We start from the raw sequence: 18,182 nt of genomic DNA on the forward strand, positions 1-18,182 counted from the left end.
GTCATCCCTGTTACTTGTACACATTTCTTTTCCAGTCAGCTTACCATTAATATACTTCAGTAGAGAACTCTGAACAGCCAGCCTTTCAGCAATGACCTCCTATGGCGATCCTCCTTGTGCAGGGTGTTAATTATCATGATCTGGACACCTGTTGAATCAGCAGTCTTTCCCATGATGATAGTTCTTAGGACTTAACTAGACTGAGAGATGCACTGTGTTTACACTGTGTGAAAAGTAATTTACTCCAACTTGAAATAAAATGAAATTCTAATAATCTGAGATACTGGATTTTTTATTTTTCATGACTCACAAAGCATATTCATCAAAAATAAAACATAAAAGACTTGAATTTCTGCACATGAGATGTAATACATATTTGAACATGTATCCTTTTCAATTAAACTATGAAAAAATAAATTTTTAAAGATTTTCTCGCCTTTTGTGGGGTTTTTTTACTTTTTATTTTTTAGATGAACTAGTAGAAGTGTGCGCAAGCCACAGGCTGTTTGAGTTCCACTCTGAAGCTGTGTGTGAGCACACATGCTGAAAACATGAAGTGGCCTTCAGCAGACACTGTAATCATTCCTCCCATTGGAAACACAAAAAAAGACCTCAACAACAATTACACTGAAAGTGATGGCAGACAAAATCCACAGTTAAAAAGAAATAATGTGCAAATACAACACCGGAGCCCGGCAGTTTTCACAGACAGGTGCAAACAGTAACGCGGCAGAAATGGACACGGGGACGGTGACTAGAGAAATATAACCACCATTTTAAGGGTCATTTTCCAAATTACGAACGCTTACTAGGGCTGGGCGATATGACCAAGAATTCATATCTCGATATTTTTTAGCTGGATGGCGATATAAGATATATATCTCGATTTTTTTTTTTTAAAGCCATAAGTTAAGAACAAAAAGAGAGTTCTAGTCACACTGTGTCCCAGATGTGGGCGCTTTTATTTACATACAGCGTAGATGTACATGAAGAAATTATTCAAAAATAAATTATCAGCATTTATTAAATAATCATGGTCCATAAATAAAAGAAAACAATGTTTTTTTGTGCATAACAAAAAGCTCACAATTGTGCAGTCAAAATGTAAACTAATAGACGCTGAGCATAGTAACAAAGAGACAGATTTCACAGCTGCACCACGTCTCTGAACAGGTGCCGTTTGTGGTCCTTATACACACACACAGTACGGTAATATTACGTTGAAGCACAGTACGTATCACTCCGCGAGGCTCCTCCCCGGTAGCCCTAATCCTCCAAGACAATCCATCAAGCGGTGCAGCTCCGTAGCTTAGCAAAGTCATATTAAAACATTTTTTGACAGATTGCTGAGCGCTGTGTACCACATAAAATCGGTTCGCGGTCAGTAAGCACAACCAGAATTCATACATAAGGCGCACTGTCGAGTTTTGAGAAAATGAAAGGATTTTAGGCCGTGCAGCCCCTCCTGGCTGCATGTCGTTAGCGCGGTTAGCTCGTTATATCTCGTATGAAAATATATCGATATTTTTAAAAAACTCGATATATCGCCCAGCCCTAACGCTTACCCCTGGTGATTTCTAGCAATGATTTCTTAATGGCTTTAGAGAGAGCTTTTTTATTTTTACGCTATCCACCTCAAGATCGCTTTCTGTTCACTTGATACAATGCAGCTGAAAGGAATCAGTGGGCAACAGATTACATTTGAAAAACTTTACAGTAATGAGTCCTTCAAAAAACCAAAGCTCCCGCACTCAGAACAGCCCAAACACCAGGCTGCCGAGAGCTTTCATTACCAAATACTTTCTGTCCAAGGCAGAAAAATTGTGAAACTGTCCAAAGACCTCAATACACATCAGACAAACAAAAAACAAAGCAGACAAACATGGATTTTCTCCAATATGCCCTTGAGCTAGGCATTTATCTGCAGCTTTACTGTAGCACAAGTGTGTTCTGATCATGAGCCCAAAGTTTTTCTCTCTCCCCAAAGTTGAACGTCTTTGCCTGCCGACGTCTCCTCTCCTCTGTGCCTCATTGTCATTCCCTCTACTCTTAAAAGTTTGCTATTGTATCCAACACAACGGACCGTCCACTTAACGGCAGCGAAAACAATAGAAAAGCCAAAGTGAGTCTCCACAGCTTAAAGTGATTAGATGAATTTCTCACTAATCCCCACCTTGAGCAGGTAGGAGAACGCTCCCAGGGCTACCAATCGATTTGATACACACTCTCACACAGAGATACACACACACTCTAACCTTTTCTAAAATCATCTCATCAAAACTATTCGGGAGCTCATTTGTGTTCGGTTTTTTGGGGGTCCTTACAAAATGGCAATTACATCCAGCGTATTAACGAAGGTGCCAAACGATGGGACCATTAAGGGAGCTGACACAAACAGATCGATCGGATATACAACAGACACGTGGAGGAATGAGAGCAAAAATAAAAATCTTTACGCGAGGCAACGGGCAACACAAAAAAAAGAAGAAAGAAAGAAAAAAAGGAAGGGCTGAAAAGAGGAAACGGTGCAAAAAGCACACGCAAACAAACGAGCCGTGCTTTGTCCAGGCAGCTGTGACGGTTGTATTCTAAATGGGCCATTACAGCACAAACAAGCAGCACGCTCATTGATCGCAGGCCCACAGGACTCGAGGCACCTGAAAGGCTTTGTGCCCTACAGAGGCAGAGATACCTGTACAAAGCTCCCAGAGGAGACTTCATAAAAAAGCATGGTGATCGTGTACGCCCCGCTATGATCAATATGTTTATAGTTTGTAAGAGGCGGATGCGGTGAGTTACAAGATGCTCCGTCACAGTGATTTGACAGGAGTGCTGCTAAATGCGGTAAAAGCAAACTTATGAAGAGTTTCTCTTTTGTCTCATTAGAGCTCAGGCTTAACTTTGTGACACGGCTGCTCATTAGTTACACCCCAAAGGAAAACAAAGGGTAAAAAGCGCATACATTTGTATTAAATGAGCCTCCGGACTAAGACCACCAGGTACCGGAACAGCTTCTTCCCCACAGCTGTCAGACTCCTGAACTCTGCCTCCTGACATCTGACCCACGTTAAACTCATGGACTGAACATACACACACCCACAATGGACAACTGTACCCTCAAACACAATAATAACATGGACTGAACCACCACTCACAACCACTAGCACTTTATATAGCCTCTGTAGAAACTATCTACACCCTCACTTATCTTAACTGCACTACTGTATAGCTCTGTGTAAATAATCATTCTGTACATTCGATAATTTTTAATCCTACAACTGTTTACAACTTGCATAGTTCCCATTTCTGTATAGCTGTATATCCCAGATTCTGTAAAGTTATTTATTTCATATTCTGTATAGTTTTTCATATTTATATCCTGTTCATATCCTGTACATAGCTTGTACTCACTACAGCCTGTACATACTTATAGTTATAGAATATTCACAACATACTTCATACCGTGTACATTATAACATACCATAATAGACCCATTTCTGTAATATACTCACATATCTATACTATTGCTAATATATATTGTAATATATCTATATCACTAAAGCACTTCTGGATGGATGCAAACTGCATTTCGTTGCCCTGTACCTGTGCATGTGCAATGACAATAAAGTTGAATTCTATTCTATTCTATTCTATTCTAAATGACTGACAATGAAAATAAGTTTGGTTCAATGGCTTTGACTGAGCTCCTGTTTAAGAAACTTTTTTTTTGTTTGTTCAGATATGTAACCACTAAGGTCACGTTCACATCTGTGGTTCTGCTCAGCTGGTCCAGAAATGAAATATTAAATTTGCAGCCTCGTTATTTAGATCTGCCACAAACAAACCACGAGGAGTAAAAATGGAGCCTGGCAGACCGACAGGTAACTCGCTGATTGGGCGGGCTTAATGATGAAATCCTGCATCATCGTTGCAGGGCAAAAAAGTTGGTCAAGTTGTTTTGTCCAGGTTGCATAACAGAGCAATTTGTTTCAGTCTCAGTTTGTCTGCCATGAATTAATCGTTTGGTCTGCAAAATATCCTACAATGGCAAAAAATGTCCATCAATGTTTCCTTGAAGGCGAGGTAAGGTTTGCAAATTGCTTCTCTTGTCTGTTGATAGACTGAACATATTCAACATCTACTACAGAAGACCAAGATGATACTCAATTATGTATTTCATCGAGTCCTTGCAGATTAATTTGTTTATGAAAAAACTGATCATTTCAGCTCTAAATCTCTCAGCTGTTTTCAGAATCGTGCACATTTATCTGAAGAGAGCCAAAAAAGTAACGACTAATGTTTAGTATTATTAGTAGGAAGAAGCATTGCTTCTCTTATACCATGTGTAACAGGCAAATCGTGTTATCATTTTTATTATTATTTTTACCTCTCAAAGAACAAAGTCTATGATTATACCAGTGGACAACGCCTTCGCTATTACAGTAATGTCCACAGGTTCCTGGATGATGGCCCTGTTTTATGTGACTACAGCAGATGGTCTCATTTTTATTTTAGTTTCACCACATCTAGGTTTAGCTTTTAGTTTGGTTTTAGTTAACTATAATAACCTTCATAGTTAGGCTAACTTATGATAAGATTGTTGTCCGTATTTTACTTTTTATAATTGTGTTTTTGAATGATTTAGATTAACGGTCACCGACAGGAAATACTTCATCTTTGGAGGTCAGCTATCAGCCACTCGTGACACTTCCTATGGAGTTCCACAGGGCAGCTATCTGAGCCCGTTAATGTTCTCACTATACATGTGGCCGCTTGTTAATCAGACAGCATAATATTTGCTACTGTGGTTATGCAGATGATACACGGCTATATGTTTCTGTAGAGGCAGTGATGCTTTGACTAAACTCTCTATTACTGTATTTAATTGGCAGTAATATCAAATATTATCTATTCAGAAGTTTGGGACATTAGCAACGAGTGTAAAACCACAAGTTAAAAGTTTTCTTTCTCATTCAGATTTGAGCTTTAAAGCTCATATTAAATCAAACAGTCATTTAAGTGATTAAAATGCAACTTTAATTCAAGGGGTTTAACCAGGTATTGTTACAGCCATTTTTATACATTTGGAGAGCCTAACCAGCAACAGTATGATGGCCAGGTGAGGACTGTTTTATCAAAAATTAAGTATAGAACTTGCATTTGGTACTAGAACTCTCAATATGACGTACCAAGAGATGTTAGTGCAGGTGAGGGAGACCATCATTACACAGAAAATACTACATAAATCTACCAGGAAAACAGCAAAAACGTTAGCAGCGGCCAAAGTTAACAGTCTGCAACAATCTTCTCAAGAATAAATGCACCGACCAGCTGACCATGACAACTAAACTAGATGATTACAGGATTGTTTTCTCAGTCTGGAAAACTCCTTCACAACATCTAATCAAGTCAAAAACACTCTCGAGGAGGTAGAAATATCATCATCAAGTGTCTACAATTACTGGTTACACTTAAGAATAAGGAGGACGGATTAGAGACTGCCAGAAAACATCTACACATCTCTAGTGTTTAATGACCATGTGACACCTGGTAGAAGCAGCAGGATGAACTGTGCAGTGTAAAGGGCTTTACTGCCCGCTCAGATTCAGACAAATGCTACAAAAGTGCCTGGATAATGAACCAAAGCATATTGCAGGAGTCTCACGAGGCAATTGGATATTTTTCAATGGCCAAGTCAGTCATCTGATCTCAACCCAAAAGGGCAGCTCATCAGTTATTAAATACAAAACTGAATGCAGAGACTCACAAACAAGCAGCAACTGAAAGTGACTGCAGCAGAAGCCTGGTCTAACCAGAACCTACAGGGACAAGAGAGTAACTGTAGAGCCAGATCACTCGCATATCACAGTTACTTGGTTATATTTGCACATAAGCACCTTATAAGTATATTTATTGCCTCCTTGTGTGTGCACACAGTGTACATGTGCATGCCCTGTACTAGAAAATATATCTGTGAAACTCCACAACACTTAATACAAAAAACATATATATTGAAACAAAACTGCTGAACACAATGAGCTTAGAGTAGCTAATTAACATCATGATGATATAATTAGGTGAACAGCTGAAACTTGCACACGCTGAATTGTGCGCACTAAATCAAATACCTGTCTTTGAGGTTGATGAACTGCAGTTGTTTTCTTTATGCACCACTGCTGATATATGTGGGGGGGGGGGGTTTCCACCCCTCAATTTTCAGCAGTTTTCTTGCCTGTGGCATCTACACCGTTATATGAAGATGAAGCATGGTTGTGTTTTCACAATTTTTGTCATTGACTTGGTACTTAAGCCAAGACTGCAAATGCATCTAATAAGTCAAGGATTTAGCCATGAACTTGCTGAGACCTGACAAAAGAGGCATCTTCAATCACTGCAATATAGCAGAGATGCAGTTAATGTGTGGCTGTTATTGTGTAGTTTGACTCCACTTTTTCAGAGGCTCTGCTAAAACAGTGTTTTAAATCATTTTCACTAACAAAGTAACACTTCTCATCCAGCTCCCTTCATCAGCACATTTGACTGTATCAGCTTAATTGAACTCTTGTTTTTCACAGATAAGGAGCGAGGGATAGTTTTCTTTTTGCACATTTCATTAAAATGAAGGGAGGAAATGAAGTGAGGTGTTAGGCAGGTAGCACGTACAAAAAGAACAAAAACAGAAAGAAATCAACTTCTTCCAAACAGCGACATCTCATTAATATTCACTCCCAAAAAATACAAGATACTGGTGAATAAATTCTCCACCTCTGTTACAAGAAAGAAAGAGGCCACTATGTGAATATTATTTGACTGAAAGTTCCCTAAACTCTTATCATACTGTGTGACTGTTAATACCCTCAATATATGAGAGCAGCTTAACTAAAACCCCTGTCCTCACCCTTTACTGTAGCCGTAATGGATGGTTTGTGAGATATGACTTCTGAGATTAGAGTAAAGTGTAACAAGAGACTTATTGTAAGGACATTTCCTAAACTGTGTGGCTAGAATTAGAAGATGATCCTGCAGGATTTGTTTGTAAGAGAACTGGAAATCATGTCTTGACTTCCCACAGCCTCCTATGGTAAGATTTAAACAAATGTGGAGGTGTACAATGTCAACCTGGCTAAAAGAGAGTCTGTATCGAAGGCGAGGGGCGCCATCATTTCCAACATTCGTCTTTGAGAAGATGAAAAAGAAATAAGAAGCAGAGTATGTGTTAAGGTAAGAGCTGAAAGATCAAACGGATAGAGTGCACTCTTCTCTCACACACATAAAAAGACAAATCAAATATCACGTGCAGCCGAGCATGAATAGCTCTTTGTTGGTGGAAAAAGCGTGCAGAAACATGCCAAGCTACATGCCGTACACATGCTGGTGAGGCAGCCGTGCACAAACACAAATGAAGAGTAGACATACCAGAAGTTTTTGAAGGGCGTGTTGATTTCAAAGCCCCTGCGGTCCACGTCTCTGATGTTGGCAGCGGTCAGTTCCACTTCAGCGACAGCCAGCCCCGCTTTGTAATCCTGAAAATCACAAACACAAAGATAGAAAAAAAATGATAACCATTTAACAGATTGTTCACATTTTCTCAGCAAAAAATATAAAAAGGAACCGTTTATCCTCTTCTTACATTACAGGATTGAGTGTTTACCTCACTGTTAAATATGGAGCTAAAGCCACAAGATCGTTAGCCTAGCATTAAGGCTAGAACCAAAGAGAAACAACTGGACACAAACACTCGTTATTTCTACATTTTTTTTTTCATTATTCTTTTCACCTGCATCTTTGCAACAAAACAAACAAGCATGACCAAACGTTTCGTAACTCAGAATACACAAAACATAAGTCTTTCTTTTAAATTTTTAACAGAGAGGCTAGCTAAGCTAAGCTAATATTACATGACATTTACGCTAACATCATGTTTGGAAAGTACACAATTAAATACCTTGAATCTTCTCAGCTTAGTCTTAATAAGGATGCAAATAAGTATTTTAATGAATTAAAATTCACTGTACTTTGAATTGCTTTTTTAATTTTTATTCTAGCTCATCAAACAAGCTAATAATCTCAGCGTTCTCCTACAAAGAGAAAGAAGTCTGGGGCTTTTCTGTGTGGGTTTTACATGTTCAACCCATGTCTGTGGAGTCTCTCCAGGTACTTCAGCTTCCTCCCACAGTCCAAAGACTTACATTTGGTTAGATTATCTAGTGATTATAAATTAGCCATATGTATGAATGTGACCATGAATTGTCCATTTATATCTGTTATCCCTGCAACAGCCAGTTCAGGGTGTAGCCTGTGTCTTGGCCCTTGTCTCTTAGCCCTCCATGACTCTCCATGACTCTCAACTGGATAGCTGGAAGAGAATAGATGCATGAATAGATGGATGGATGGAAGGATGGATGGATGGATGGATGACCATTATAAATGCAGGTATTGAAAGACTGGAAAGTAGCTAATATCGGCCTGCTGCCAAACCGGTCGGACTCTATTAATGTTGTGCTTATTTGCCTCTTAAAGGCCCCTTTTATCTTCTTAGTAAATAAATAAGCATCAAAATTGATTGTGAAGTGTTGGCCTAACATGGCATTCTGAATTGTACTGAAGCAAACTGCGAAAGTTTTTTTTTCCTCACTAAAAGAGTGTTACTTTCCTGTACATCTTTATTTCCCCCACTTTTAAAGCACAGACATATGCTTCAAGTTGAAAATGAATGCAGAAAATATTAAAAACAATGTTCCCTAAGGGGCCCTGCAAATATTTGGCTTCAACCACTGGGCAGCACTTCAAGCCCCTTCTGGTCAAATTACAGACCCTGCTTAATAAGGTGGGATCAACAGGTCAGCTCATTAAAGTCGCAACCTGTTACTCAAATGAGGCTTGAATGTCAACACTGAGGAAGAAGCACAGTCACAGCTGTATATTATATAGTATATACATATACACACACAGGAAGTGGATATAATGTTAGACTCGTGAGAGGGACCTGCTGAACTGTCATTGACTTTCTTCCTCTCCTCACCAGTGACGCACAAACTGCCTCTGTATGTGGTGTGCGTGTTTGTGTGTTGCAGAGATACACCGGGATAAGTGTGTATGTGTGTGAGACACATAGAAAGCAATAGAAACCAGAAAGAGATAGGGAGAGTATACCTGCGCATAACAGCAAAGCTCTGTTAAAGCCAAAAGTTTCATCTCGGGAATCCAAACCAACCCGAGCTTTCAGCTTCAATGTTTTCTGAGGCACATTTCAGAAAATAGGGGTTATGTGCAAAGGCACAGTTTTCACAAGTTCCACTGTAACTCTACATGCCCCTCCCTTCTCCCACTTCACCCTCAACACTCACAACAGTTTAGACCATTTTCTATAGCCTAGAGCTCCGAGCCAGAAAGAGACGGAAAAACAGACGGGGAGACGGAAGAAGCGCACCCACTCCCACACATATAAGCAAAATATCAAAACAGAGCCGAAATCCGAGGGGTTCCAACTTTACAGTAAAGAATAATACACACTCGAAAGCATCCCTGATGCACTGAGACAAAGCCAAAAAGACGTGACTCAAAAAGATGAGGGTGACAAAGAGCGCGAGAACACAGAGGAAGGGAGAGACCGGTGAGAACGTGCATGTGAAGGGAGGTCATGATAATCCTCACTGAGAGTGGGTGAGACAGGCGAGGGGTCAGCTGAGCAGTTGACAGAGAAAGTGCGTGTGTTTGTGTGTAAAAAGCCAGAATAAAACACCATCTTCACAAATACTCCAACAGCGAATTACAAATACTGCTTAAGTGAGGAGCACTAAACGCTGCCACGCTGTGCCAGCTATAAATCATGTGTGTTTTCTGCGCTAACTGTTCATCAGCAGCGAAAACAATTTGCACTAATTACGCCCAAACAAAGGAGGAAATGAATCTACGCCATCGACGCTGATTAGGCGCTTTTTTTGGAAACGCACGACCTAGCGGTGAGAAGACGCGCGCACGTGTGTGTGCGCGTGTTTGTGTGTGTGAAGGAGAAGAGCGCTGCCATATCTCTTGCTAAATAATTAGCAACCACCTTCTCAGAGCAGCCAGATTTTACAGATTGCAATCCAAGATGGAAGTTTACTTAAATATTTTTTCATGCTGCAGCATTTCCAGCCTGATCTTTTTGCTATTGTGTGGGCTGGATCAATTGAGGCTAATGTTGTCAAAATCTTCATTTGGCCATCGTTAGCCCCAATTAGACTACTTCAAACAAATTTAGAGGACTGTAGTGAAAAGCGCGACCAATTATTCTCCCGTCCCACAGTTCCGCGCAACGATACCAGGAGAGGACAACGAGGCAGCGTCATGCGGAGATCCCGTGAAGCTTTATGAGTAATTAAGACCCTTTGATTTCACAAGAGGATGACATAAGCGACGGAGAGAAAGAGAGAGATAATGTGAGAGTGAGGCTTGTATGGCCAGGTCCTAATTGAGCTGAAACTTTTGACGCGAGGGCCTCGAGGGCAGCAAAAACTTGCCTCTCTCTCCTATCAATTACAGCCGTGTACAGTTGTTGCTCTTTTAAGTTCAGCGCGTTCAGAGGTTTGAAGACGCATGACGCTGTAATGAGAGCGTGGGGCTCATGGAGTAGAAATGCAGTCTCCTTCAAAGCTCGCAGTTGCCGTCCGTTCAGATCAGCAGAGGAGCTCGATGTGGCGTTATAAAAGAAAACACACGAAAAGCCCCGCAGAAGGACAAACGATTTACATGGAAGAAAAATAAATGACAGCAGAAGGATGTCTGCATGTGTACGCGTGCATGCAGGCATGAGTGTTCACGCCTGTCTGAATGCATGTGCCGAGAGGGCAAAGCAGTCACCTATATCTAATGACCCTCATCTCACTCGGGCAGCCAATTAGAGAGTTGGGTGTTAGCGGCCGTCCAGCCCTCACCACTCGTTACCTACCCAATATGTGCTGCAGCCTCCTGCCCTCTCCAATTAATTCACCAAGTATGGAGGGATGGAGAGAAGAAGCAAAGGCATTAGAGGTAAAAAAAATAACCCTTTTTACAACTGCTGAGGGGTAGGAGGCATTAATGGCGCTTATAGGAGGAGAGAGAGGGGAAAAGGCCCTAAGGCGAATGTTCTCACGCATGTGTATGACTTACTACTTGTGGTCCATATGCAAAGCATCTCAGGGAGGTGAAACTAATTTTTTATTTTAAAAAAGTAAAAAAAAAAAATCAGCTCATATCAACAAAATCTCGAGAACTGTTACAAGGCGTGAAGGACAAAGTCTCGCTCACGCTTAACCTCGTGAATTCTGCACAAAGGCCGTTTGGAATATTCCAATTATTTCTCTCAGAGCTTTCCAAGTCAGTCGCTTCTCAGCACAGAGCCGCTCTGAAAGAAACCCAGACAAATAGAGGCAGGGCTCCACGTCTATCTCCAATTCCATGACCACTCAACCACTTAAAGCTGCTCTAAAAGCATGCAGGGTAACACCGTCTCACACAGAGGTAGGCGAGTTTAAAAGAGCACACATGGAGACAAAAGACTATTTGATTATTTTAAACATCGGGCGGCGAGGCAGCGAAGGGCGGCGACAGGGTGGAGAACACGGAAGTCACATGAACGCATGAAGACAAGAGTTTGAGGTCTTCAATTTCTGTATTCCTCAAAGTCGGTTGAGGGCGCGTTTCAACCAACAACCAATAAAAGACACATTTTTGGTCATTTGGTTAAAACATTTTCACAGAGCTTGACTGGGGATCCTGCAGGTAGCTGTAAAGACTTTTAAGACTTTCACAGCTCTTCCATCGTGAGATTGTCTGGAAAAAACATAAAGATCATAGGTTTCTGTAACTAATAGCACATGACTCCAACGAGCGTCAGTCCACCCGGACCTTAGCATGCACAGACCTCAATCAGGGGGACTTTGATTATTCTGAAACTTTTATTCTAGCTCCAGTAGAAGGTCAGATTCATTTGGTTTATTTCCCCCATCAGCCTCAGCTGCTCTTTGTTCTAATTAACAAATGCTAGCATGCAAACACACAATTAATACCACTTTCAGACAGCTACAAGAAGCATCGCAAGTAATCTTCTCGGTGCAACCTTCATTTGACTACAGCTGACAGCGTCTGCCCACAGACCTGACAACACACGACAGTGTCACAAACACACAAGACAGTCATGAATCTTTATTTGTGTGCAGCTGAGATCAGATGAGTCCTGAGTGTGCGTGCAGCAATGACTAGGAACAGCAACGTGTTTGCTGGGCACTGCAGCAGGTGTAAACTTACTGCATGATGGTGTTTGATTACAATAAAGTTAAAATTATTGAAAGTGCAACCCCACCGTGAGCTTTTGTCTAGTCGCAACTTGTGGTCACATTCAGTTTTAGCTTCACATGCTGTCTGGTCCATTTTCTCGACTCACGATGTTACTGAAAATAGTGTGATGGCAGCGCAGGCTTCAAGGCTGTCTATATGTGATAGACAACAACTGCGAACAGAGACACAAACCTTTGGCAGCGAAACGCTTTTATATTCAGATTGGCAAGAGGTCAGTAATGCTTCTTTTCCACTAGCGCCTTACTCCAGGGGTGTCCAACTCCATCCATCGAAAGCATGTGTCCTGCAGGTTTTAGATGTGTCCTTGATCCATCACAGATTTCAATGACTAAATTATCTCCTCAACATTTTTTGAAGTTCTCCAGAGGCCTGGTAATGAAGTAATCATTTGACTCAGGTGTGTTGACCCAGGGTGTTATCCAAAACTTGCAGGACACCGGCTCTCGAGGCCTGGAGTTGGCCACCCCAGGCCCCTGGCCTCAGCTGGACTCTGTTCTTAGGGATTTCCATTAGGTGGTAGTCCCCAGTACCAAGTACCTTTTATAGTACCTACTTGGCAAGAGTTCCAAGCTAAGTCAATAGGTACACGACGAGGTGCAGACGTTTTAGTGACAGATCAACCAGCTGGTATACAATCGCCTCAATGCCCTCCATTGTATGTATCATACAAATGAAGTCATGATACTTGAGGTCGCCTTGCTATAACAATCCCACCCACATTAAAACGCCTGAAACTGAATAAAGTCAAGTCGAGTCGAGCAGGTGCTAGTAAAAAAGAGGCCTAACGTGACTGGGTATAAAAAGAGCACCTTAGACAGGCAGAGTTTCTCAGAAGTAAAGATAGGCAGAGGTTCAACAATCTGCAAAACTCTCTCTCCAGTTTCAGAATGATGATGTGCAGACTGGTTATCTCTCATCATCCACAGTACGTAATATGAAAAGAGAAATCTGTGCAAGTAACATGGTAACATCTAGAAAGGCACCATCAGACTAACATATGGTCGCGTCAACACGACGTCTTTTTCAGGGAGAGCCTTGAATATTTTTTGCCCCCTCGCTAGTCTGATGATTACATTTGTTCTGTTTGTTGTGTCTTTGAATACATAACCAGTAACCAGCTCACCAAAGCTTGTTTTAGTCTTATTGTGTTAATAACCAATCAAATTAGTACTGTCAAAAAAGTGGTCTGTACTGATGAACCCAGAGAGATTCATTACCCCACAGTGCAATTACCTTCTGACCATTTTTAGCATCTTGAATGTTTTAGTTTTTCTGCAACTAAGCGGCCTTTGGTGCTCTCACTGCTACATTTCAGCAGGCAGCTAAGACAGGAAAGTACCACTGAACACAGGATAGTATTTAGTAGCTAAAAGGAACAGTAGCTAAAAGGAACAGTATTTAATTTGTAATTAGTCAATCAAATTCAAATTCAAATTCAAATTCAAATTTTATTTGTCACGTACACAGTCATACACAGTACGATATGTAGTGAAATGCTTGGACAACTGCTCGTGACCTAAAGAAAACAAAAAAGGAAAGGCTATGAATAAGATAGGAAATAAATATGAAAAATTAAAAAGGGTAAATTTAACTAGGAAGGAATAGAATATAAATTAAGGTTAAAAATGAAATAACTGTACAACACAAATTAGAATGAAGGGTAAATTTAACTGGGAAGAATAAGATAAAGATAAATATATAAATTAAAGTTGAAAATAAAATAACTGTACAACAAAATACACAATACACAATATAGAACTATATAAGAATGTATGAAGAAATCTAAATCTAAATAAATATATACACAATAACAGCAGCTGTACAAGTATTAACCGGAAATGAAGAATATAGTGACCAGTGTTGTGCAAAACCAAAGTCCAGAAAGTCCAGTGTGTGTGTAAGAACTGTATGTGTGGGTCAGTACTGTGTGGTGGTGTGATTGAGAGACCGTATCGCCTGCGGGAAGAAGCTCCTCCTCAGTCTCTCTGTGTTGGTCTTCAGGGAGCGGAATCGCTTTCCTGACCTCAACAGAGAGAACAGTCTGTTGTTGGGATGGCTGAGGTCCTTCACGATCTTCCTGGCCTTGGTCCAGCACCGCCTGCTGTAGATTGAGTGCAGGTCAGGGAGCTCGGAGCGGATGGTGCGCTCAGCTGACCGCACAACCCTCTGTAGAGCTCGTCTGTCCTGCATGGTGCTGTTCCCGAACCAGGTTAAGATGTTTCCCGCCAGGATGCTCTCTATGGTGCACGAGTAAAAGTTCCTGAGCACCTTGGAGGGCAGTTGGAAGTCTCTCAAGCGTCTGAGGTGGTAGAGACGCTGTCGGGCCTTTTTCACCACGGTGTTGATGTGACAGGACCATGACAGGTCCTGCGTGATGTGAACTCCGAGGTATTTGAAGCTGTCCACTCTCTCCACTGGGCACTCGTTGATGACGGGGGTCTGGTAGTTCCTCTCCTGCTTAGTGCTGAAGTCCACTATCAGCTCCTTTGTCTTACTGACGTTTAGAAGGAGGTTGTTCCTCTGGCACCAGTTCTCCAGATTCCTAATCTCCTTCAGGTAGGCCGTCTCGTTGTTATCAGAGATCAGGCCCACCACGACGGTGTCGTCAGCAAACTTGATGATGGTGGTGGAGCTGGTAGTGGCCACACAGTCATATGTGTACAAAGAGTACAGCAGGGGGCTCAGAACACACCCCTGGGGGGCTCCAGTGCTGAGAGTGGTGGAGGCTGAGACATGTCCGCCCATCCTTACTGCCTGTGGTCTGCCAGTTAGGAAGTTGGAGATCCACTGACACATAGATGAGCTGAGTCCCAGATGCTCCAGCTTGGTGGTGAGTGTGGAGGGAATTATGGTATTAAATGCAGAGCTGTAGTCTATGAAGAGCATTTTAACATAATTCCCCCTTCTAGTGTCCAAGTGAGTGAGTGATGTGTGGAGGAGATGAGAGATGGCATCGTCTGTGGAACGATTTGGACGGTAAGCGAACTGTAGTGGGTCCAGTGTGTCTGGTAGTGAAGAAATGATGAAGTCTCTGACCAGGCGTTCAAAGCACTTCATCACTACTGAGGTGAGGGCTACAGGGCGATAGTCATTGAGAGAAGCAGGGTGGGGTTTCTTCGGGACAGGAACAATGATGGACTCTTTGAAGCATGTGGGGATCACCGACTGAGATAAAGAGATGTTGAATATCTCAGTGAACACAGGAGCTAGCTGGTATGCGCAGTCTCTTAGGATACGACCTGGGATGCCGTCTGGTCCTGCTGCTTTCCTGGTGTTCACTCTCTTGAAGGCTCTCCTTACTTCATGCTCGGAGATGACGAGCACGTTTCCGGTGCTGGCAGTATCTTCCTGTCTGCAGCCGTTAGCGCCGCTAACACTAGCATTGTTGGAGACCTTAGCTGCAGCCTCGAAGCGAGCATAGAAAGTGTTCAGCTCGTCTGCCAGAGTCACGGCCGCGTTCGTCATACCGGTTGTTGGTGCTTTATAGTCCGTTATTGTCCTTAGTCCCCGCCACAGGCTCCTAGAGTCACTCTGTTGGAGTTGTGACTCTAGTTTCCTCCCGTAGCGCTGCTTCGCCTCTTTCACCGCCCTCCGCACGTTATATGACGCGGCTTTGTACGGGTCCATGTCCCCCGTCATGAGTCCCGTGTTGTAGGCAGCGGTGCGGGATCTCAGAGCGTCGCGGATGGTTTTATCCACCCACGGCTTCTGGTTGGGAAACGTTGTGATAGTCTTTGTCTCCACGGTATCATCCGCTAGTTTCCCGATGAATCCCACAACCGCTTCCGTAAACACGTTGACGTCATCGTCGGAGCTGTTTCTGAACATGCCCCAGTCTGCGTCATCGAGTGCGTCCTGTAACGCGGCCACCGATTGATCCGTCCAGCGCGCGACCTTCCTCTGAACCGGAACTTCCTGTTTCAGCCTTTGTTTGTATTTTGGCATGAGGAAGATGGCGGCGTGATCAGATTTGCCAAACGGGGGGCGGGATTGTGCCTTGTAGCCGTCCTTGACCGTAGTGTAGCAGTGGTCCAGTGTCCTTTCACCCCTGGTGGGGCAGGTGATGTGTTGATAAAAGTTCGGCGCTGCGCGTTTGAGGTTGGCGCTATTAAAGTCCCCCGTCACAATAAGCGCAGCGTCCCGGTGTTGTGTCTGGTGCTGTGTGAGTGCCTCATGCAGCTCGCATAAGGCGGTGACCGTGTCCGCTTGTGGTGGAATATAAACGGCACTTACAATGACCGATGTAAATTCCCGAGGTAGATAAAAAGGACGACACATGATGGACAGTAGTTCCAGATTTGGTGTGCAGGAGCGTGTGAGAGGAACAACGTTCGCACTGTTGCACCAGTTGTTGTTCACCATTAAACACACGCCGCCTCCCCTTGACTTCCCCGAGTCCCGTGTCCTGTCCATGCGGTGAACCGAGAAGAACTCGGCCGGCTGGATGGCGTGGTCCGGCACCGCTGGGTTCAGCCATGTCTCGGTGAAGCAGAGGAGATTGCAGTCCCGAATGTCTCTCTGGAACTTTATCCTGGCCCTGAGGTCGTCAAGCTTGTTCTCCAGTGACTGGACGTTGGCGAGCAGGATGCTAGGCAGAGGTGTGCGGTGTGCACGAGCTCTCAGCCTGTTCCTGACGCCGGCTCGCTTCCCTCTAGGCCGCCGCCGCTTCCCTTTGTTCTCCCTCGAGATCTCACTCGGCCAGCTCGGATCCGGAGTTAAAAACTTCGAATTGTGAGTACATTGTATACCAATAGAAACAAGAGTGTCACTGTCATACCTAATGTACCCAATGGTGATGATTTTGCTGATTTAGAAACGCTGAAAACTAACTTAAAAAACAAAGACAAAGAAAAAGTGGTCGGAGCAGTCGTGACGGCAGCCGACCTCACCGGCGCCATCTTAGAAAAAATCAACTTAATATGCAAGTGTTGTAATCACGGCTTCCAAGTATGAAAAGAGAAAGAAAGGCAGGTGTAAACTGCTCTTGTTACACAGCAAAAGATTTGAATTTGTTATCTTTCAGCTAAATCAGGTATGAAGACAAAAAACGAAGAGCCTTGATCTCAAATTCAGTCGCAGCATCAGTGCTACAAAACGGCCTCGAAGTCTCTGGATGATGTTAAGTCTCACAGAGAAGATCTTGTGAAGAGCAGAGAATTTAATTAAAGCAAAGATTAATTAAAATTTCAGTCGCAATCTCATTGTGTACTCCCCCCCCCCCCCCCCCTTCCACCAGGAAAGGCTCTACTGCATGTTGAAAGTTTTCATTTCAGCTAAGATTTAACTTGGAACTGGGAGGAATTCTAAATTATACACAAGATGACAGCGAGAAATATGATCATTCAACCATCAATCAATCCCTCAGCTACCAGAGTGAAAACAAAGTGGGCAACACTTGTGATGTACGACACGATAAGACACGAAACAAGTCACTCTGCTTGTGCCAATTTGCCTATGCAGGGCATGGCAGAGAGATGGTTCTCAGAGTAACCGTGTGTGTGTGAGAGACACACTTTGCGCACTGTCTGACTTTCTTTACCTTGGTGTTTAAGTGACCTTAACCACAGCTCCATCACGGGGCTTACGGTCCATGAGAAATGGGGTAGGGGTGTTGAAGGAGGAGCTGGGAGGATGATGTTTCCAATAGCTCGTTCATCATGTTAGATTAAATACTCCACTCCACTGAACTTGAACAGGGCTATGGTCTACCTCCCTCCCTGTGCTCTTGCTCTCCATCACTCTCTCCTTTTCTTACAAAACCACCAACGCTCGATTCTCACTCATGCAAGCCCTGCACCGAACTGGTCTTTCCACCCTGTTCACTTCATCTTCCTACTTCCATCTCTCAGTTTCTGACTCTT

General features: G+C 42.8%; 1 protein-coding gene across 1 annotated transcript in view; it reads right to left on the reverse strand.

The window, feature by feature from the left end:
• Positions 1-18,182, reverse strand: part of arap2 (ArfGAP with RhoGAP domain, ankyrin repeat and PH domain 2) — a 166,868-nt gene that overhangs the window by 99,904 nt on the left and 48,782 nt on the right. Inside the window, exon 9 of the mRNA XM_085451178.1 lies at positions 7,417-7,523. Within this exon, the coding sequence (XP_085307304.1) occupies positions 7,417-7,523 (107 nt within the window). The remainder of the gene's footprint in view (positions 1-7,416; positions 7,524-18,182) is intronic.

This window comes from Copadichromis virginalis, linkage group LG3 (assembly GCF_057382275.1).
Source record: "Copadichromis virginalis isolate Kocher_CV1m ecotype Utaka linkage group LG3, C_Virginalis_male_GT1.1, whole genome shotgun sequence".
In the NCBI taxonomy this organism is placed as follows: Eukaryota; Metazoa; Chordata; class Actinopteri; order Cichliformes; family Cichlidae; genus Copadichromis; species Copadichromis virginalis.